The sequence below is a fragment of the Poeciliopsis prolifica genome, unplaced genomic scaffold (genome assembly GCF_027474105.1).
Source record: "Poeciliopsis prolifica strain line A6 unplaced genomic scaffold, Auburn_PproV2 SCAFFOLD010, whole genome shotgun sequence".
NCBI classification, from domain to species: Eukaryota; Metazoa; Chordata; class Actinopteri; order Cyprinodontiformes; family Poeciliidae; genus Poeciliopsis; species Poeciliopsis prolifica.
Window position 1 is genome coordinate 11,188,767 of NW_026562385.1, and position 21,495 is coordinate 11,210,261.

The window sequence follows — 21,495 nt, forward strand, 5'->3', positions numbered from 1 at the left end:
TAAGATGTGTATTTTTAAAATCTGGTCTTTGTGATTCCCTTGTTAATGGGAATATGGCCCGTATCAAAAACCACTACTGCTTACCGCAAAATATCAAGGTTCACCACCATTTTTAGACTTTATCTGTCGAAAAAAAAATTTCCTTTCATTTTATACATGCATTATTTGTGTGATTGAATGTGTTAAATACTTTCAAGTCTGCTGCTCTAGCATCATATAATGTGCCTACATTTTTGCAAGACTTTTCCAAGACACTGTAGGCCTTTAGGACGGGGTCAAGGGAAACCAGGTCACCTACAGAAGTTTGTCAATGGGCATACATCTTAGTGATGGTGCCCAATAACCAACCAAGCCAGGGTGGCTCACTCCCCATCTGGATCCCCCATACGCCCGCTACTTCTCCCTCGCCTCACCTCCAAGGTGTCACAGAGAGCAGCCTTGTTCCAGGGCACTCTCCTCCTTTCCATTGGGAACCCTCAAAAATCCCAGATATCCCTGCAATTTCCGGTGCAATGTTTATTTGGCAGAAAGGAAGGGGGGTTGTGCAAGAAAAAAGGCCCCAGTCACAAACAGTCTGAGAGTAAACATGTGCTGGGGGGGGGATTTGTGTGGTGAGAAGGACTGAGGCCCATGTGTTCTGGTCCTGACACACAGATCCCACCTCAGCAGGGACACACAGCGGTTCTCTGTACAGGCCACAGCTGCCACAGTTTGATCAAGATCCAACAGTAGGGACCTCTACTCTGCTCTGTGGACAGCATCCTCTGCTGGAGAAGCAGGCAAATTACATGAGAAAAGCACAATGAAGGAAACAAAAGTTGAAAATGAACCTGGCACAAAGGGCAAAGAGATGGATAAACGGACTGGAGCTTGTTTGCAAAAATACGGGCGTTGCTCTGGTCGAGAGTGCACCAAAAAGCAGAGCCCTTAATTCATCATTTTATTTATGTTTCAATCTTCACTTGTGGTCATGAGAGATAGATGAGGACTGAAAGAGAGAGATCCCAGATACAGACTGCATGTCCACATTTAATGGAGTCAGGTGGTTGGGACATCATGAAGTCTGTTACCAATTCTTGAATAGAGAACTATTTATCTCCTCTGAACTTGGAATGTCTTCAGATAACCGGGAGAGAATCCAGTATCACATAAGCATGAGTCAATAGGTGTGTGGAGTTTTTGGGAAGCAGAAGAGGTACTTGTACATGAGGCTCTGCCTGGCGAATGGGGGGCAGGAAGTGAGGCCACCGGTCCCTCCTAGTACCTGTCGCTCTTTCTGGGCCTCCTGGGGTCATTGTTGCTCTGCATCTGGCCACTGATGGTTGCTGGAGGTTGTGTGAGAAGATGGAGTTCCTTGCATTTCCATCTACAATCCCAAGACTTTGTAGCCAGGCACAGTGTTTGACATCATCTTCCTTCACATCGGGCATGGGAACTACATATTTCTGTCTACCTGCTGACCCTGTCCCATATCTCTTCTTTTCCCCTCTTTGCTGTTCCTCTTTGATAGCAGGATCCTCAACGCCTTGACCTCAGAGGGCAGCTCATGCAACAGGTTGCCAGCGAGCAGCAGCCAACGTAGCCGGTGGAGCGTGAAGAGCGCCGAGGGCAGACTCTTCAACTGGTTGTTGGACAGATCCAAAAGCTCCAAGGCTCAAAGGACGCCGACGGTGGGCGGCAGCACCAACACACGATTGTAGGCGAGTTTGAGGCATGAAAGACGCTGCAGGTGGACCAGACTGAGCAGTTCCTCTAGGGTTCTCAAGTTGTTGTGCTGCAAGTCGAGCGTCCGGAGGCGAGTCAGCGCGAGCAGGGCTGAGGGCAGGCGGTCCAGTTGGCAGTCCTGCAGCCGGAGTTCTGTCAGGTCCGCCATTCGCTTGAGTCCCGTCAGCACAAGCAGCCTTGTGCCTTCGTTGTGTATCTCCAGCTTCACCAAGCTTCCTGCCACCTCGCACAGCTCTGACGGAACCCTGTGCAGCATCCCATGGATCACCAGAACGCGGAGGTGACGGAGCTGCCGCAGGCTCCCCAGGGCCCAGCCATGACCCACGCCGCCCTCGCAGCCCAAGCGACCCGAAAGGTGGAGCTCATGCAGGTTGTGGAGGGAGAGGACCCAACTGGGGATCTGTGACGCCTGAGCGAAGGTGATGTGGAGAACCTCGAGGCGTTCCTGGAGGACTGCGAGCGCACCAGGATCCACAGCCGCCGGGCAGTGGTAAAGGTGGAGCTCCCTGTGTGTGTGTGTGTGTGTGTGTGTGTGTGTGTGTGTGTGTGTGTGTGTGTGTGTGTGTGTGTGGAAATCAAAGCAAGGGGATTATGGAACGTATGAAAGTTGATCAGGGCCACTGGAAAAAAAACTCACTTTAACTCAGAATTTCTATGTTTTCTTGTCAGAATTCTGCAGTTTTTCTCAAAATTTTGAATTTTAGTCTCAGAATTCTGAGAAAAATCATCCAAATTAAGTTTGGACTTTTTTCAATGTACCCGATTCTCTTCCCCAGGGTAAAGGACGTGTGTCTGATGTCCTGTACATCTCACCTGAGTGAAGTCATGTTTGCCACCTGCAAAGTGAACCTGGCGTCAGCGATGAGCTCCAGTTTGAGGGCGTGCAGCTGGCTGAGGGTGAACAGAGTCGGAGGGAGGCGAGGCAGGGCGACGAGCTGCAGGGTGCTGCAGCCCTCCGCGTCCACGCTGCTCAGAGCCTGGAGCTTCTCTTCTCCCCAGTGCCTCTCCAGGCTCTGCTCCAGCAGTCTGCTCTCGCTGACCGGCGACAGGAACACGGAGAGGCGCTGCACCAGCAGCGGGTCGTTCTGCTCCAGCATGTGGATGAGGAAGGCCAGGTCATTCATCAGATCGGGAATGTCCTTCAGGGAGTGGAAGGAATACCTTCGAAGACAGCTAAGGAGAGGTAATGAAACAAGAAAATAATTCCAATGGAAAGAGAGATGTAAAATAGAACATAAGGTACAACACATCTAAAAAAAAAAAACAACAACTAAGTAACAGAGAAATGCTTCATTGATATTCTGAGCATTCTCTTTAAAACACAGAAATGCACCAAAAGTGTAAAAGTCAGAGACTTCTTTGACACAGCTACATATTTTTTATGTAGTTTTTTCTTCTGCTCTTTTTTTTGCTTCTTTTGATTTTATTTATTGTGTAATTTTATATAAACATATGTAGATGTATGCGACTACATGTTTTATATTCTTTTTGTAATGTGCAAAAGGTTTTCTGTACTTTGCTTTAAAGAAAAATAGAAGAAAAATTTGAAGAAAAAAAAACATCTGCATGAGATTATTTCTGCCCCGGCTATTAACAATAATCTGAGTTACTTTGCACTTTATCTAATTTTCTTATGAGAATATATTTTTGAACTGAATTTAAGTTCAATTCAATTCACAAATATTTTATTAATTTCAAAAGGAAATTATATAATATTTTTATCAAAATGTCATCCAACCTCGTACAAAAAAACTCAAATAGTTCTTTTGGTGAGAGTTCACAAACATTTCATATAACATAACTAACAGATTATGGTAATTTTTCCCTAACACCCCTAAACGTGCGTTTAGGAGTCAAGAAAAGTAGATATTTTGTTTTGTCCTTTCCTTATACAAACCCTCCTTATGTTAATGAGAGCTGCCTTTTATGTCCAGGACATTTAGTGGTAAAGTATTTCGTACATTTAATAAAACAGTATATTGTGGCGTATATAATGTATGTATTTCGCACCCGGATGTAAACTCTTATTGTGAAGGGCAGAAGGTGAGGTCGTCTTCCTACCTGATGAAAACAATTCGCTGTCACGCCAATGGCTGCCAATCCTTAGGTTTGACAGCTGCCGTCCTTTGCTGCCGCCTCGTTCCTCGTTTAATGTTACACAACAAAATGACACGTTTGCTTTTCATCCTACCGCGCAGCTTCCTGCGAGTATTTTTAAAGTGAAATAAAGCGAATAAAAGCAGTATCAGGCTTCCACTTGTCCGGTTGTGTTTGCTAGCTTGAAGCTCGAGCCGTTCACAGCTCCTCTCTTCCGGTCGTTTGATATTCGCGGTCTTCGGAGGACCCGGATGCAGACCGGCATTCGGACACTTTTTTTTTTTTTTGTAAACCTATCCATTCATTCATCCAAACATTTCCTTTCACTCACACATTCACGCACTAACCGGCATTCGGACACAGCTTTTTCCCATAAGCCTGGGAAACGTCACTTATTACGTGAGAACATAGAATTCGGCGGGTTTGATGTCTATGACGTCACAAATGTCAGGGTGTTTATTTGCACTGCATTCTTCTCGAGCCCTCTGTTCGCCCTCGTTTGTCTCAGAGCCCGGATTAGTTCTTGTTCATCTCGCCGTTAGAGCAAACCTTTCTTCAAACCAGCGAACCTGGCAAGCAGAATGAGTTCTCCAATTGTTGAGACCCAGCGCGTCACGGTCAACGTCCTCAGGGGGCTGGTGCACCGTCTGTTCATCAACTTGACCTGGATGGAGTACCTGCGTCTGGCAACAGGGGACCCCGCTCGCACCACTACCTGCGTTCTGGTCGGGATATTGAAGGAGATCTTGGAGCTGTTTGTTGCGAACGCTCTTGAGAGTGTTCCGATCGACAACTCCAAGATCGAAGAGATGGTTGGCAACAAGTTGCCGGAAGCTTTTGCAAAGGTCATCAAGGTTGGTGGAGATTTCCACACCGAACGCACGGACAATTTAAACCGTCTCATTGTCCGGTATGTGGTCGAGAGAGTCAATTCCACCTTAGACTCTGACTCTGAGAACAAACGCAGCAATCACGTTGATGACTTGATCAGCGATATGGTCGATGAAGTCAAAGGCATGGTTAAAGACCTTTTTGTCCGATTGCATGAATCTGGCAAGAAATCCAAGAAAGTCGTCCGCCCGGTCGAGCCGAGATCTTTGCTCAAAGGCCTGAATGAGAGGCTCCAGGGTTTTTTCAGGAGGTTCGCTCGGAGACATTCATCACGAGTTGCTCCAGTGAACCTCCCAGAAAACCCTGGACCCTCTCAGACCATGACCAAGGCCACGGCTGCCTTGATTTCTTCTTTGGAAGTGGACGCCAGGTGTGACATCTCACCTCTGGAGCCCGACTTTCCTCCAGATGATGTGTCGGACATCATAGATCTGGACACCTATCCAGAGATCCCATCAGCCAAAGACTCTCAGGCCTATCGAGTCGAACTGGAGTCAAAATTTGGTTTACCCAGGGAGGCCTTCGTTAACGCGAAGACCTCGCTGGGAGAGGATTTTGAGTCTCCAGGTTTGATGAGGTTACGCCTGTGGAGCATCGATTGAAGTAGTGGGGTGAATTTTTAATTAGTTGTTAGTTAGATAGTTAGGGATTTTTTTACTTGTTCGCTTAGCATTTGCTCGTTTTTAATTGTTTGCTTACTAGTTAGGTCGTTTTTTACTCGTTCGCTTAGTTGTTAGCTCGTTTTTTACTTGTTCGCTTAGTTGTTAGCTCGTTTTTTACTTGTTCGCTTAGTTGTTAGGTCGTTTTTTACTTGTTCGCTTAGTTGTTAGATCGTTTTTTACTTGTTCGCTTAGTTGTTAGGTCGTTTTTTACTTGTTCGCTTAGTTGTTAGTTCGGTTTTTAATTGTTTGCTTAGTAGTTAGGTCGTTTTTAATTGTTTGCTAGTAGATCGTTTTTTAATTGTTTGATTAGAGTTACAATGGTTATAAAAAGTCTACACCCCTGTTCAAATGCCAGGTTTTATATCAGCAAGACAAGCATTTTCGCAATGAAATTGAAAAACAAACAGAAATTTTCCAAGGAGCTGCAGTGAAAATGAACAACTGAGGTATTGTGGTTGCATAAGTGTGCACACCTTTTAGAACTGGGAGTGTGGCTGATTTCAGAGGCTACAAAAGGATTTCCAGTTCATTAAATATACCATGGGACACTGTGAAGACTGTCACCATCAAGTGGAGAAACCATGGTACAACAGTAACATCACCAAGAACAGGACATCCGTCCAAACTTGACAAGAAAAAGACAAGAAGAGGCTGACGACAACGCTGAAGGAGCTCCAAGAATTTCTGGCAAGTACTGGCTGTGCAGTACACGTGAAAACAACCTCCCATCTTCTTCATATGTGTGGGCTGAAGGAAAGGGCGGCAAGACAGAAGCCTTATCTTTCAAAGAAAAACACCAAAGCCCAGCTTCATTTTGCAAAGACACATCTGAAATCTCCCAAACATATGTGGGAAAATGTGTTGCGGTCAACCAAAGTTGAACTTTTTGCACAAATTTCCAAAAGTTGACTTTGGTGCAAAAACAACAGTGCTCATACCTACAAAAGAGCACCATACTTACAGTGAAGCATAGTGGAGGTATCATCATGCTTTGGGGCTGTTTTGCTTCAGCTGGAACTGGGGCCTTGGCCAGGGTGGACGGAATCATCAACAGATCCAATTATCAGTCAGTGTTGGCACAAAACCATCGGGCTTCTGTTAGAAAGCTGGGGACGAGGAGGAACTTCATCTTTCGGCTTGACAATGACCCAAAGCTCACATCTAAATCAAAAAATGGAGTGAGATAAAAGCTTTGGAATGGCCCAGCCAGAGTCCAGACTTCAATCCCACCAAACATTTATGAGGTGATCAGAAGAGGGCTATGCACAAGAGATGCCCTCGCAATCTGTCGGATTTGGTGCGGTTTTGCAAAGAAGAGTGGGCAAATATTCCCACATCAAGATGTGCCACGCTGATAGAGTCCTATCCAAAAAGACTGAGTGCTGTTGTGAAAGCCAAAGGTGCTGCATATTTAGCCAACCAGGTTATTGTAAGATTTTCACTGAATATTTTTATGCTTTAAAGGTTTCTGTTTGTTTTTCAATAGCATTGTACAGGTTAAAGGTCACGCTAAAGGAGGACAAAGTTGTGAAAATGTTTGTCTTGTCATGTGTTTACATCACAAAAACCTGGCATTTGAACAGGGGTTTTTATATCCATTGTACATCATTTAAACTTGCTTATTTAGTTCTTAGTTTTTTTTATTTGTTAGTTAGTTAGATAGGTTAGTTAGGTCCTCTCCATGGGCTGCCACCTTAACGTGGTGGAGGGGTTTGAGTGTCCCAATGATCCCAGGAGCCGTGCTATCTGGGGCTTTATGCCCCTGGTAGAGAGATTCTAGGTGAGGAACCAGACTAAGCGCAGCCTTAAAACCCCTTATTATGAATTCTGACAATGTTCTTAGTGTTCCGTCGCCCGGACGCGGGCCACCGGGGCCCCACTCTGGAGCCAGGCCTGGAGGTGAGCCCATTGGAAGGGAACATGAGTCCCCCTTCCAATGGGCTCACCACCTGTAGGAGGGGCCAAAGAGCTGGGGTGCAGTGTGTCCACATTAATTAGCATTGACTTAATCCATTCAGTATGATAAATATTGCTAATAAATATGAAATTATGTAAAATGCTTATATTAAGAATAAAGCTAATGCAAGCATGATGGCTATCATTAGCATATTGAGTCACTAGTCTATTGGAACTACCAGTAGGATAAGGGTTACCGCTAGCATGTTGACAAACAAAATTAGATTAGTGAACTAACACAATTCAGCATGCTAACAATAGTGAATACATTAAAATGATCCAAAATGCTAAGTTTAGCTTAAGTGATGCAAATAGTATCAACATGCTAGTGACTCAATAAGCTAATATTAGCCATCCTGCTAACATTAGCCTTGTACCTAAAGTAAACATTTTACATCATTTCATATTTATTGCATATTTATTATCAATATTTAACGTACTGAATGTCAATGTAAGTAAACATTGACTTGCTTACATTGTCAATGTAAACAGGTCAATGTTTACTTGACTGACTCACAGGTGCTGCTGTCACCTGTGATGTCACAGAGGAAACATGGGTCCATGATAATTTCACATTGAATGATGTCAGTGACATCAGTAGCTGCAGAATGATGTTGACCACTGTGTAGCTTTAGCATTTTATAATAGTCTGTTTTTTTTATTTCTATATTTCTCAATTATTTAAAAAATATTTCAGCAAACTCTTCTGTCTCTCTCGTGTCCCCAGGTTGCTCGTCCTGACTGGCGCCGTCTCTCTCTGCTCACTTTCTGTTTGTCACTCAGGTTCACAGCAACTGAACAAGAAGCAGCAGGTCGAAGAAAAAAAAATCCTCAAAGTGGATCTCACCATCACGGCCTCCTTTAAAGCTGTGAAGCTTTAAAGGAGGTTTAAAACAATCGGTGTTGGCTACTTGGACTTGACTGACATGATCCACCAACTGGTTCAGCTTCCAGCTCTTCCAGTTTGTTTCATTGGTTATGAAATGTTACCCAAGCATTCACTGAAATGTCTGGGTAACATTTCAGTGAATTAGTTGAAGTTAAGGGACGAAGGTCAACATCAGGAAACTTCTTCACTGCACAAGACGTAAATGTCTTACGCCGTGATGTTGGTTCCGAAGCTCTATTGGCCAATAGTGGAGGAGCTGGACATAGAAGGCAAAAGATGGAGGGCTTATATAAGGAAAAGACCAAACAAAATATCTACTTTTCTTGACATGTTTAGGCGAAATAAAAAAGAAAATGTAAACATTTCTTGACAGGAACTCATGTGTAAGGACAAGAAAAACTAAATATGTACTTATACTTTTATTTCTTATTATGTTTGTTTTGGTCATCCTTAGATGTACCAAACTGAGATGTTTCCTAGTAAAAGTGACCAGTAGGTGTAAATATTTTTTGTGCACTGTTGACAATAAAGATATTTAAGCAAATGTGAACTGAGTTGAAAAGACAAAAATACACATTGTGATCTTTTTTTTCAGAAGTTTCTTACGCACATAGCTCCAGTTTTATCTCCTTGGTGCTGCTATTAATCCATATAGCATTAAACAGACAAGTTCATCTTGGGGTTAGCTTTACAACTGGCCAGTTTTAAATATGTAATATGCATGTTTCTTAAAAACAATTTTAATGCATCGCTCTAAGTCTTCTTTTACTCTTGTCAAAAATGTCAAATTAAGCAAAGTAGGTTGATTTGACCTACTGTAAAGGTACAGTAGCTCCTCTGCCTCCTCCCAGTGCTAACTAGACAAAAAAACAATCAGAGCCAGGATTGGTTTTCTTTATAGCTGTCAATCAGCTTCCTTGTGGTGCTGCTCACGCCTCCCCCTTCTAACGCCCCATTTTCTCTCTGCTGATTACCATGGTTACTGATGACGACGGATGAACGGTTTTCCTGGAACAATAAGTTGTTTCTTTGCCATTAGCACATTTAGCAGCGGGTACATAAAGCTGATTGACAGCACCAAGACCCTCCTCCTGGTTCTGATTGGTTGTTTTTGGGCAAAAAAAAAAAAAAAAAAGAAAATTATTTAATATTTTTCATAAAAGTTACATAGTGCAGAAGTATACTAGGTTTAGTTAAAATGGTAAATTTAGGTGTCGGGACACAGTCATCTTTAAACCTTATATCTGTGACTCGAGAGCTGAAGAGAAGCTCCACTGAGTGGGAGAGTACGGGAAAGTGTCCGACTCCGGCCTGGACTGATCCTCAAAGTGTCCCTCGTTGGTGGCGTAAGGACGGCTCAGGAAGTCCCTGACGTGTGGAGGCAAGGAGAGGAAGAGCCACCTCTCTACCAGCAGCCCACCTCCACAGAGCCCCAAACAGCAGCCCAGCTCAGCAGGCAGCTCTTCCAGACTGTTGCTGCGCAAATCCAACCTGGACAGTTGGCTCAACGCTGAGATTCCCCCAGGCAGTGAGCCGATCGAGTTGCGAGACACGTTTAGGACGCGGAGCTCCGAGCAGCTGAAGAGGTCAGAGGTTAGGCTCTCTAACCTGTTTCCACTCAGGTCTAGTTCTGCCAGCAGCCTCAACGCCTTGACCTCAGAGGGCAGCTCAGGCAACAGGTTGCCAGCGAGCAGCAGCCGACGAAGCCGGTGGAGTGTGAAGAGCGCCGAGGGCAGACTCTTCAACTGGTTGTTGGACAGATCCAAAAGCTCCAAGCCTCGAAGGACGCCGACGGTGGGCGGCAGCGCCAACACACGATTGTAGGCGAGTTTGAGGCATGAAAGACGCTGCAGGTGGACCAGACTGAGCAGTTCCTCTAGGGTTCTCAAGTTGTTGTGCTGCAAGTCGAGCGTCCGGAGGCGAGTCAGTGCGAGCAGGGCTGAGGGCAGGCGGTCCAGTTGGCAGTCCTGCAGCCGGAGTTCTGTCAGGTCCGCCATTCGCTTGAGTCCCGTCAGCACAAGCAGCCTTGTGCCTTCGTTGTGTATCTCCAGCTTCACCAAGCTTCCTGCCACCTCGCACAGCTCTGACGGAACCCTGTGCAGCATCCCATGGATCACCAGAACGCGGAGGTGACGGAGCTGCCGCAGGCTCCCCAGGGCCCAGCCGTGACTCACGCCGCCCTCGCTGCCCAAGCGACCCGAAAGGTGGAGCTCATGCAGGTTGCGGAGGGAGAGGACCCAACTGGGGATCTGTGACGCCTGAGCGAAGGTGATGTAGAGAACCTCGAGGCGTTCCTGGAGGACTGCGAGCGCACCAGGATCCACAGCCGCGGAGCAGTGGTAAAGGTGGAGCTCCCTGTGTGTGTGTGTGGGAATCAAAGCAAGGGATTATGGGACATATGGAAGTTGATCAGGGCCACTGGAAAAAAAACTCACTTTAATCAGAATTTCTATTTTTTCTTGTCAGAATTCTGCAGTTTTTCTCAAAATTCTGATTTTTAGTCTCAGAATTCTGAGAAAAATCATCCAAATAAAGTTTGGACTTTTTTCAATGGACCCGATTCTCTTCCCCAGGGTAAAGGACGTGTGTCTGATGTCCTGTACATCTCACCTGAGTGAAGTCATGTTTGCCACCTGCGAAGTGAACCTGGCGTCAGCGATGAGCTCCAGTTTGAGGGCGTGCAGCTGGCTGAGGGTGAACAGAGCCGGAGGGAGTCGAGGCAGGGCGACGAGCTGCAGGGTGCTGCAGCCCTCCGCGTCCACGCTGCTCAGAGCCTGGAGCTTCTCTTCTCCCCAGTGCCTCTCCAGGCTCTGCTCCAGCAGTCTGCTCTCGCTGACCGGCGACAGGAACACGGAGAGGCGCTGCACCAGCAGCGGGTCGTACTGCTCCAGCATGTGGATGAGGAAGGCCAGGTCATTCATCAGATCGGGAATGTCCTTCAGGGAGTGGAAGGAATACCTTCGAAGACAGCTAAGGAGAGGTAATGAAACAAGAAAATAATTCCAATGGAAAGAGAGATGTAAAATAGATCATAAGGTACAACACATCTAAAAAAAAAAAAACAACAACTAAGTAACACAGAGAAATGCTTCATTGATATTCTGAGCATTCTCTTTAAAACACAGAAATGCACCAAAAGTGTAAAAGTCAGAGACTTCTTTGACACAGCTACATATTTTTTATTTTGTTTTTTTTCTGCTCTTTTTTTTTTGTTGCTTCTTTTGGTTTTATTTATTGTGTAATTTTATGTAAACATATGTAGATGTATGCAACTACATGTTTTATATTCTTTTTGTAATGTGCAAAAGGTTTTCTGTACTTTGCTTTCAAGAAAAATAGAAGAAAAATTTGAAAAAAAAAAAAACATGTTCATGAGATTATTTTTGCCCCGTCTATTAACAATAATCTGAGTTACTTTGCACTATAATTTTCCTATGAGAACATATTTTTGAACTGAGTTTAACTTCAATTCAATTCAGGAATATTTTATTAAATTCAAAAGGAAATTAAATGCTATTTTTTATCAAAATTTCTTCTGAGTTGTATATGCAGATGGCTGCGGGCAGGAAGAGTCTCCTGTAGCAGTCAGTGTCACAGCAACTCTGAAGAAGCCTCTGTCTGAAGACACTCTGTTGGTTCCATAAATGTCATATAAATGACTGAACATCAAGTCAAACCATTTTTGAAACATCATTGAGCTGGGGATAAAAGGCCAAACCGGGACTATGAGGTACCAGGAACCTTCCTTTCATTGTCAGGGCTGAAGCTAAACGAGGGCGTCTATAAAATGGCCGTCCGCTCGACGGAAGTCCTAACCTGCGAAAACTCCAGCTGAGGGCGTAAAAATCAAGAAGCGCATAAATCCCTAGAAGGGTTAGGTAGGTCACAAGAAGCTTGCGTAGGAGGGATGAGAGCGAGTGGACACATTCGAAGGTTGTGTAGCCCAGTAGCGTTCGCTCTGCAGGCTGACAGACGTGGCTGAAGGAGAGGGAGCCGAGGAAGGGGACGGTGTAGCTCATGATCAGCGTTACCATCAGCAGCTTAAATATTGTCTGAGTCAAGTAAACCTGGAAAGACAGCAAGACTTGTAAATGTAAAATTGATAACATACATCCTTATTGGTATGTTGGTTAAAGGTGCCGTATGTGACTTTTATTTAAATGTATATGTATGTTTTTTGAATATTTGTTAAAATTTCTCCATGTAATTATATAATGAGACAGATAGTTTGTGAAAAACTCCGCCCCGAGCTACAATCTCCATCTCAAGAAATGCATGGCTCCCTACAAGAAGTAACCAATCAGAGCCAGGAGGAGGGGCTTACTGCTGTCCATCTGTCGTGTGAACACGCTGCTAAATGTGCTAACGGCAGAAAACCAACTTATCATTATGGAGAAACCTTTTATCCCCCGTCATGGGTGGCCATTCCAACAAGCTTTAGCATTTATGGCAGCGATAGCGCTAAGACTCGCCTCCTGGCTCTGATTGGTTGTTTCTAGTTAGCACTGGGAGAAAACAGAGGAGTTCGATTTTTCTGTCTCAAGACAATACTGTCACGACATGGTGAGATTTTTAACAAAAAAAAAAAAAAAACACGTAATTTTGTAGAAGTTACATACTGCAGTTTTAGAGCAACATACCTGACTGGAAGGTTCCCAGAACTTACAAAGTTTTCCAAACAACAGACTACAGATATGCAGTTTCCTGTACCTTATAAATGACAGTGGAGCTTTCGCAGTGAGACCGGAACTTCCTGACTCTTTCAAACAGGGCCCTGGCCTGTTCTCCATCACTTTTATCCAGACTCAAGACCTGCCCGGGGCGTTCACTGGTCACTGAAGGCACGGAAGAACACAAGTGCGCCTCAGAGCCAAGCGACACAGATGACATGGTGGAGTTGGAGGAGACCGTGGAAGGGGAAGGAGAGGGCGGGTAGGCCGTCTTCTTCAGAAGCGGGCTGTCTGTACCAGAGTCTATGCTCGAGTGGCCCGTACGGGCCAGCGCAATCGGAAAACAGGCTGCGGACGCGGCGGCGTGGCGGGGCCGTCTCTCCAGATCTCGGATGTTTTCCTGGCGTGCAGCTTGGGACAGGGCCTGGGACGTCCAGGGGGACTCGCAGCATTTTGCCAAAATGGACAGGAATTGTTCTATGCGGGAAGAGGTGTGAGGGAAGTGCAGCCAGAAGGAGCCGCTAGCGACCAGTAGCAGAGACTGCAGCAGGGCCATGTAGGGAAAGAAGCGTGAACAGAAGGGTAGAGCTTGGTGGTAGCACACCTAGACGGACAAAACATTTCCATCAGGTGAGGTACATTAATGGCTACAGCTTTGCCATATGAACCACAGTTTTAGAAAATAATACTTTCCAGGTTATAATTATTTCTGGACATTGCCTTTCTGTGCAATTCTCATCTCCCTTCCATACGCCATCTGGACTTTCTCTCATTAAAGTGGATTTCTAAGGTAGAATTTGGGCTCATCAGCAAACAGCAGGAGAAGTTACGAATGATGTCATGTTGTATTGTGATCTGCTTGTATGGTATTGAATGAAGTTAACGTAGTCGTTAAATTCATGTTGGCCACGCCTCCAAACATTGAATCAACATTAACAGCCATCTTGTTCTCCTCGGTGCTTCTCTGTTTGCAGTGGAGGATGATTGTTTGGAGCGCAGCCAACTTCCAGTAAGCTTCATAAAGTGTAAATGGCACTTTAGCTAAAAGTTAGCAACTTCAACAAAGCTCACACCTCCAGGAAGCAATCAGTTTGTCAATAGCCAAGAGGTCAGGCCCTCTGGACAACGCAAAGTGTAGATGAAGGGGATGGTTTTTCCTAGACAAAGGTTTAAGGACCTATAAATGAGGATGGAGAAAGCAGTGGATAATCAAAGTCTTTTCCATAATCATGTTTTGCTGCTTCAGTAGCTCAAGTTGCTAACTGCTGGTTACAGGCATGAAGTATGAATTTCAGGATGATTAAGGAACTACATTAAGATAGTCCTGATACTTATGCAAACTGTTGGAGAAATTGTGATATTATTAATCAATTATTTGTTATTCTCATTGATCTTTATAATGTATCTTTATTTTATGCTTTCCTTTAAGTTAATCTCATTATAGAATTAAGAATGTTTCTTGTATTGTTAATTTACTCTGATTCCTTTCTCAGAAGGCCTCACTGACAGAGAGCAGAAACAAAATCTTTCTGCAGGTTTACCTCTTGGTGAAGAGCTCTGCTTCGGTTGAGTTGCTGGCCTCCAATAAAACCATCATTGATCACTACATATTTTATTAATCTTTGTGCCTGGAAGGAGATTATCTAGTGCAGAATGATTGTGTGTTAGTTAGTGAATAACATTTGACGCTGTAGTTGTTTGATGAGTTGTTCCCCCTCCCTTTAGAGCTACAGCGTCCTTGTGATTAGGGATCCTAGAAACAATAAAATAGAGGAGCAGACAAAATGTGCTTCAGAGCGGTAGGAGATTGTAACTGAAGCACATCTCTGTCTGTTCTCCTCGCGAGTGAAAAAGAATCTAACTCTTTTGTCTTTTCTGTCTTTGTTAATGTATGTTTAACAGGTGTTTACCCTAACATTTTTGGTCCTTCGAGCCGGAGGTCATATACTGGAAAGATTCCGGCAGGTGTGGCGGACCCCAGTAAGACCGTGCGCACGGCAAGAGAACCTGTTAAAGGACTGGACTCGGCCTGCCTGCTGGGATCTGAAGGTTGACGACACTCCAGGGAAAGACAAGAGAGGGTGAGTGATTCTTCTTTAAAAAGTGGCGAATGACGTTTTAGAGAGTAAGTCATTCTTCTGTGTGAGAGAAGAGTGACTTCTTCTTTGACTGAAGGTTGTTGCGCGCACAAGTGAAAACCCTGTCAATTCTAGACTCTAACAGGTAAAAGTAATGCACAAAATCCGTGGATAGGCTAACGGAGCCTGGTGCTTCAAGGCTGGAGGCCTTGTCCTGTTCTGGGGAACCAACAATTGTACTATTGTGGGCAATGATAGCAGCCCAACTAATACTAGAAATGTTCTGGGTAATAGCAGCTCAAATAACTAATACCAGCACTGTTCTGGGTAATAACAGCAACTCAAATAACAATTGTACTATTGTGGGTAGTAACAGTAGCCCAACAAAATACCTGCACTGTTTTGGGCAGTAACAGCAGCCCAATTACTAATTGTACTATTGTGAGCAGTAACAGTAGCTCAACTAGTACCTGCAGGCTAAACGGATTGCGGAGTCCGGCGAAAACAGGCGCTTAAGTTCCGTATCAGTATTTAAGAGATAAAAAAAAAATAAAATAAACTAGAAAATAAGGGTTGGTAAACCTTACCTCGCTGGAGGTCTTGTAAAACCCTACTGGGACGAGGACTTGCAAACCTCACCTGGTTCGGGGTTTTGCAACCTCACGTGGTTTGAGATCTTACGAACCCCACCTGTTGTGGGCAACGGGGCCCGACGAATACCCGTGTTTAAACGGACGGTGGAGTCCGGCGATAACAGGCGCTTAAATTCCGTGATAAAAAAAAAAAAGTGTGTATGTGAGTGTGATTGGAGGTATAAATACCACTTGGTATTTTATCTCATGTAAAACAGTAGGATTGTAAGCAGCAAACCTCTTGTGGATGCACAGGCAAGAACTCTCCACTCGAAAGAGTTGAAGTGAGAGTTACCACAACAGGTCTTTTCAATTGCTGGCCTACTGAATCAGATCTCCAGTTTCTAGGACTCCCTAGGAGTCGGCAAAACTGGTCCAAATTTTTACAAAAAAAAAATGGGGAAATGAATAAGTAAAACTAAGCCAACAGACAGTCTAAAATCAAACGACTGGAAAGTTATTAAAGATCAGGATAAAATAAAACAAAAAAACAAATTCAAATAAAAATTGTACAAGGAAGGGTATGATGATGTACAATTTTGGTTAGAAGTAGCGCAAAAACGAGAAAGTGGGGAGAAAGAAATTACAAAAGAAAAGGAAAAGGTTCCAGGAGCCTTTTTCCAGGATGAGGAACAAGTGTTTTATGAGGAGAGGAGAGGAAGAGAAAGCTTTAGGGTCAGAGGTCAGAACCTTAGAGGTTTAAAAGGGAGACGTGGGAGAGGAAACTACAGGCACAGTTACTCAGGATGCTGGTGTTGCGGGCAGGAAGGACATTTAGCCAGAAATTGCCCAAGAAAAGAAAACAAAAAAAACACAGGACAGTCAGCATGATTAAGATCAGAGAAATTGGGGAGTGAAGAGGTCCAGTTAAATCTTCAGGATTTACTTTCTATGGACAGCATAAGACCTGAAATAACTCTCCTAATAAATGGCAAACCTGTAAATTTCCTCTGTGACACGGGTGCATGTAGAACAACATGTAGAGAAAACATTCTTGGGTAAAATATTTGTGGTGAAAATGTCAAGATCAGCTACAGGAATAAAAGAAGGGGACTTCTTTGTTGTCCAGGGACACAGGGAACTGTATTACTTTTATTCATTGGATGTGCCCAACAAACCCCCACACAACACTGCACAAACACTTCTGGCAGAGGGGCATAAAGCCATTTCTGCCCTACAGGATCAAAAGTCTCCTGATGATTTGCATGTCACACTTTGGTTCAAAACAGTTCCTGGGCCTGATAGGAACTATGAAGCGAGACTCAACAAGGTCACCCCAGCCAAGATAACTGTGACCTATCTGTACACAGACACAAAACATGTGCCTGATCCACACATTGTTGAATTCTCTTAGATCAGATGCAAAAGTATTCACGGTTGTAGACATCAGTAAATGCCTTTTTCTCAATACCAATTGAGAAAGAGAGCCAATTTTGGTTTGCTTTTACTTTTGAAGGGAAAAGATACACATACACCAGACTACTTCAAGGCTACTGTGAAAGCCCTACAATTTTCTTTCAAGTAATGAGTGCAAGTATGTAAACTTTTCAACCCCCAGGAGGGAGCCAAGTTTTAGTTTAGTTGATGTTTTATTGGCCTCTCCAGACAGGGAAACCTGTAAGCAAAACACTTTAGCGCTTCTGTAACATTTAGCTAAAGAAGGTCATAAGGTTAACAAAATAAACTTTAACTGTGTAAACGACAAGTAAAATATTTGGGTCATAATTTGAGTGAAGGAGGATGAACCTTAGTGGAGGATAGAAAAACAACAATTCTCCAAGCTCCCAAACCATACAAAACCACAAACAAAAAAAAACAGATGATGTCCTTTTTGGGGTTGACTAACTATTGTCGAAACTGGGTGCCTAATTATGCAGAAATTGTGGCAGCTCTGAATAAATTAACGTATAAAAAAGATTTTAAAATGTCTTCTTCTTTGTTGTGGGCAGATGAAGCAGAAGAAGCACTTTGGAAACTAAACAGGCCCTCGTGTCAAGCGCTGCGTTTAGCGTTACCAGATTATCAATAAAAAAAACCTTTGTTCAGATGGTGGATTGTAAAGGTCATGTCATGACCTCGGTGCTAGTCTAACAGCATGGTGATAAAATGAGACCAATAGCATATTTTTCTTCAAAACTTGATAGTGTAGCGTGTGCCTTACCACATTGTGTGAGAGCTGTAGTTGCTGCTTCTATGGCAGTAGAAGTTAGAGCTCCTATAGTTCTTTTTCACCCATTAACATCAAAAGTAACATGCAGAATTATTAAAAGAATTATTACAAGTCGTGCACCTACCAAAACAACTAGCAATCTGTAAATGTGCGGCGCACACTGCAGGGACAGATAAGGTGTCCCTAGGGAATGCTTTCGAAGACAAAATAAAAAAATAAAAAAAAGCAGCTGAGGGAGAGATAAATGTATTACATGTGGATGTAAAAAATTAAATTTATGAAAGAAACTTTAAGAGACATGCAACAATTAAGTCCTCAAAATGAAAAGGATTTATGGATAAAAAAAAATGGAGCAAAATTGGAAAATTATATGAAACTGAACCTATTTTACCAAGAAAAAGATGTGTATAAATGGGCTGCAATATTGAGCCATGGCGTTTCGCATGTCTCAACAGGGGGATGGTAGGATACATCAACATTACACTACTTATGGATTTATTTCTATTTAAAAAAAAATTCTGTAGGACCTGTTTGATATGTGCAAAACATAACTCTTAGGGCAATCTAAGATCACTTAGAGGAAAGTTTCCTACTCTGCAATATCCATTTCAAGTAATGCACATGGACTTCATAGAATTGAATAAAAGTGAAGGACAAAAGTATTGTTTAGAAATAATTGATGCTTTTCTAAATGGTTTGAACATTTCACTAAAAACCCAGATGCAGCGGAAAAGCCAACTTGGATACATTTAACACACTGCAAAAAGGAATTTAATTTCAAAAGTAATTGGGAAGCAAGCTCAAGACGCTCACCAACCTACAGGGGAAAGTCCAGGTTACAAAGGGGGTTAAACCAAATAGTTTTTCCGTCTCAAAACTGGTGAAGATTGTCCACAACCCTGTAGTGTCTTTAGGAGCAGAACGGACTTGCACATTAATGAAAATAACAAGTGAATATATCTTTTTGTTTTTATTTTGTGTTTTCATCTGGGAACAATTCACGTCACGAATAAAAATGTATTTCTTGTAACACTGTTTACAGAATGAGGATGAGTATTCAGGTGTGTTTTCCACCTAGTTCTGTTATCATTGTTTTAGTCTCCTGGGCAAGTATGACGTCGGCAAACTACAGAGATTAAACTTGATGTATGACAAATGATGTTTTAACACCGGACTGTTCTCTCTGTGAACAATGAATTTAACCCTGTCTTTCGTGCAGATGTCTGGTGGTGGTGCAGTGGTGACAAAACTTTTAATAGATTACCTAGGAAGGTAACAGGGATGTCTGCATTAATTTCTTTATTATTGCCTGTTTCTGTTTATCCAATGACTGCTGATCATCTAATTCATGCTTTAACTGATGTTGTGCCTCAGCAGTGACGTCAGTTGCAGAAACGAGACCTGACCTGGAGGAACAATGATCCTACATACATCGATGCCATTAGTGTTCCCCGTGGTGTACCAGATGAGTATAAATTGGCCGACCAAATTGCAGCAGGATTTGAGTCCACAATTTGTTGGTGGTGCACATTAAACAAAAACGTTGACAGAATCAACTACATCCCATTTCAATGTACAAAAACTGGGCAACTGGACACAAGCAGGCTTCGAGGCGGTGCATGAGCAGCTGGCCGCTACATCACTGATGGCTTTCCAGAACCACATTGCACTTGACATGGTGCTGGCTGAACGAGGGGGAGTGTGTGCAATCTTTGGTGAAAGATGCTGCACTTTTCTACCCAACAACACAGCGGCTGATGGCAGCCTGACGAAGGCCATTGAGGGGCTCCGTACCCTTAATGGTAAGCTGAAGGAGTTCTCTGGAGTGAATACTTCCAGGTGGGACGACTGGTTGAATGTTTTTGGAAAGAACCGAACCCTTGTGTCCTCTGCTTTAGTGTCGATGGCAGTCTTTGCTGCCATTCTAACCTTGTGTGGATGCTGTTGTTTTTCTTGCCTGCGTTCTTTGTTTAATCGTCTCATCACTACAGCAATTTAGCCCATGGGGAACCAGATGACGCCGATGTATCCTTTACTAGTAAAAGATCCTGAGTCTGACAGAGAAAGCTCTGATGAGGACTCTTTTGATGTGTATCCTGATTCTAAGTTTTGGACTGAGTATAAACCTTGAGTGTAAACATGTTTGCTTTCTTAAAAAATGAACTCCTAGTTGAAAATTGTTTGTAGTGGCTGTTTAGGAATGATATGAGAATTAGAACAAATATTTGATAAACAGGGGGGAAATGTTGGAGAAATTGTGATATTATTAATCAATTATTTGTTATTTCATTGATCTTTATAATGTATCTTTATTTTATGCTTTCCTTTAAGTTAATCTCATTATAGAATTAAGAATGTTTCTTGTATTGTTAATTTACTCTGATTCCTTTCTCAGAAGGCCTCACTGACAGAGAGCAGAAACAAAATCTTTCTGCAGGTTTACCTCTTGGTGAAGAGCTCTGCTTCGGTTGAGTTGCTGGCCTCCAATAAAACCATCATTGATCACTACATATTTTATTAATCTTTGTGCCTGGAAGGAGATTATCTAGTGCAGAATGATTGTGTGTTAGTTAGTGAATAACATTTGACGCTGTAGTTGTTTGATGAGTTGTTCCCCCTCCCTTTAGAGCTACAGCGTCCTTGTGATTAGGGATCCTAGAAACAATAAAATAGAGGAGCAGACAAATATGCTTCAGAGCGGTAGGAGATTGTAACTGAAGCACATCTCTGTCTGTTCTCCTCGCGAGTGAAAAAGAATCTAACTCTTTTGTCTTTTCTGTCTTTGTTAATGTATGTTTAACAGGTGTTTACCCTAACACAAACATACCTGAAGGTTTTGAGATTCCGTTCTTGTAATTGCTATTCAATATGATTTAGACCACTATCATTTGGGTTTTCCAGGAAAGGTGGAATCCAATACATTTTATGTTGGTAACTCAGTGAACATAGCATCCCAAAACAACCCTTTACTTCAGTATTTTATCCTTACAATCATATATAGCCCACAGGTAAATAACAATACCTGGCTAACATAAATGTACTGCTGGTAGACCAGATGTGTGCGGCGTCCCTGTGCTGGTGCCTGGAGATTTGGGCCGACGCTGTGAGGAACACGCAGACGGGCTTTAGAAGACGCGAGGACTGCATCGTTGCTAACGGGTGGATGGTGAACGCCGTCGCTTGCGTTGAAAGGTGGTAAAGAAGGAATGCACACCACCCTGTCCCTGGACAGCTGCACAGTACAAGCCAGGACGGACGTCATCAGCATCAGGACCACCAGGTAGTCCATGAAGACCTCCCACCAGGGTTTCAGCAGCTTCCATGTGTTCTGATGCTGATCCACAGGCGCCAGTTCTGACAGGGAGAACATGGTCCAGTCTGAAGGATGTCTGTGGGATACCAGTGGGTTAAACTAAACACGACTCGGCTATTTTTAGTTCAACTCTCACAGTCTGAGAACATCAACTTTGTTTTGTCCTACCTGGATGAAAACTTGCTCCACAACTTCTCTGCTTTTCCTCCTCTGCCACTGTGCAGGGAGTTGAGGCCGGAGCGCTCCGGTTCTGCTGTGACAAACAAACTCCTCCTGAACTGGCCGACACGCAGGCTTTTCAAGTGTTGCCATAGAGACGGAGAGTATGCTGCTGAGAATTCCAGTCCAGCTCTGGGACCTGAACGCGTCACCACGGCCTCCAACTCCTTTCAAACCACAGAGAGGAATAGGA

The 21,495-nt window shown here is 43.5% G+C and overlaps 2 protein-coding genes across 2 annotated transcripts; both read right to left on the bottom strand.

Annotated features, from left to right (window-relative positions):
* Positions 1–1,654: 1,654 nt before the first annotated feature.
* LOC129363509 (volume-regulated anion channel subunit LRRC8D-like) lies at positions 1,655–2,849 on the bottom strand. Its single transcript, XM_055035629.1, has 2 exons — positions 2,539–2,849; positions 1,655–2,231 (listed from the first exon to the last, which is right to left on the bottom strand). The coding sequence occupies exons 1-2, from the start codon at positions 2,847–2,849 to the stop codon at positions 1,655–1,657; spliced, it is 888 nt and encodes a 295-aa protein (XP_054891604.1).
* On the bottom strand, positions 2,796–21,324 carry LOC129363918 (volume-regulated anion channel subunit LRRC8D-like). Its single transcript, XM_055036264.1, has 7 exons — positions 21,252–21,324; positions 20,793–21,159; positions 12,931–13,494; positions 12,037–12,287; positions 10,831–11,190; positions 9,458–10,575; positions 2,796–2,898 (listed from the first exon to the last, which is right to left on the bottom strand). The coding sequence occupies exons 2-6, from the start codon at positions 21,138–21,140 to the stop codon at positions 9,459–9,461; spliced, it is 2,640 nt and encodes an 879-aa protein (XP_054892239.1). The 5' UTR covers positions 21,141–21,159; positions 21,252–21,324; the 3' UTR covers positions 2,796–2,898; position 9,458.
* Positions 21,325–21,495: the final 171 nt, after the last annotated feature.

Excerpts from the sequence above, each read along its gene's own strand:
- LOC129363509 (XM_055035629.1), bottom strand. The coding sequence starts at position 2,849 with ATGAATGACCTGGCCTTCCTCATCCACATGCTGGAGCAGAACGACCCG. Across the intron at positions 2,232-2,538 it reads GCAAACATGACTTCACTCAG|GGAGCTCCACCTTTACCACT; the intron begins GTGAGATGTACA and ends ACACACACACAG.
- LOC129363918 (XM_055036264.1), bottom strand. The coding sequence starts at position 21,140 with ATGTTCTCCCTGTCAGAACTGGCGCCTGTGGATCAGCATCAGAACACA. Across the intron at positions 11,191-12,036 it reads CTCAGCTGGAGTTTTCGCAG|CTGTCTTCGAAGGTATTCCT; the intron begins GTTAGGACTTCC and ends ACCTCTCCTTAG. Across the intron at positions 10,576-10,830 it reads GCAAACATGACTTCACTCAG|GGAGCTCCACCTTTACCACT; the intron begins GTGAGATGTACA and ends ACACACACACAG.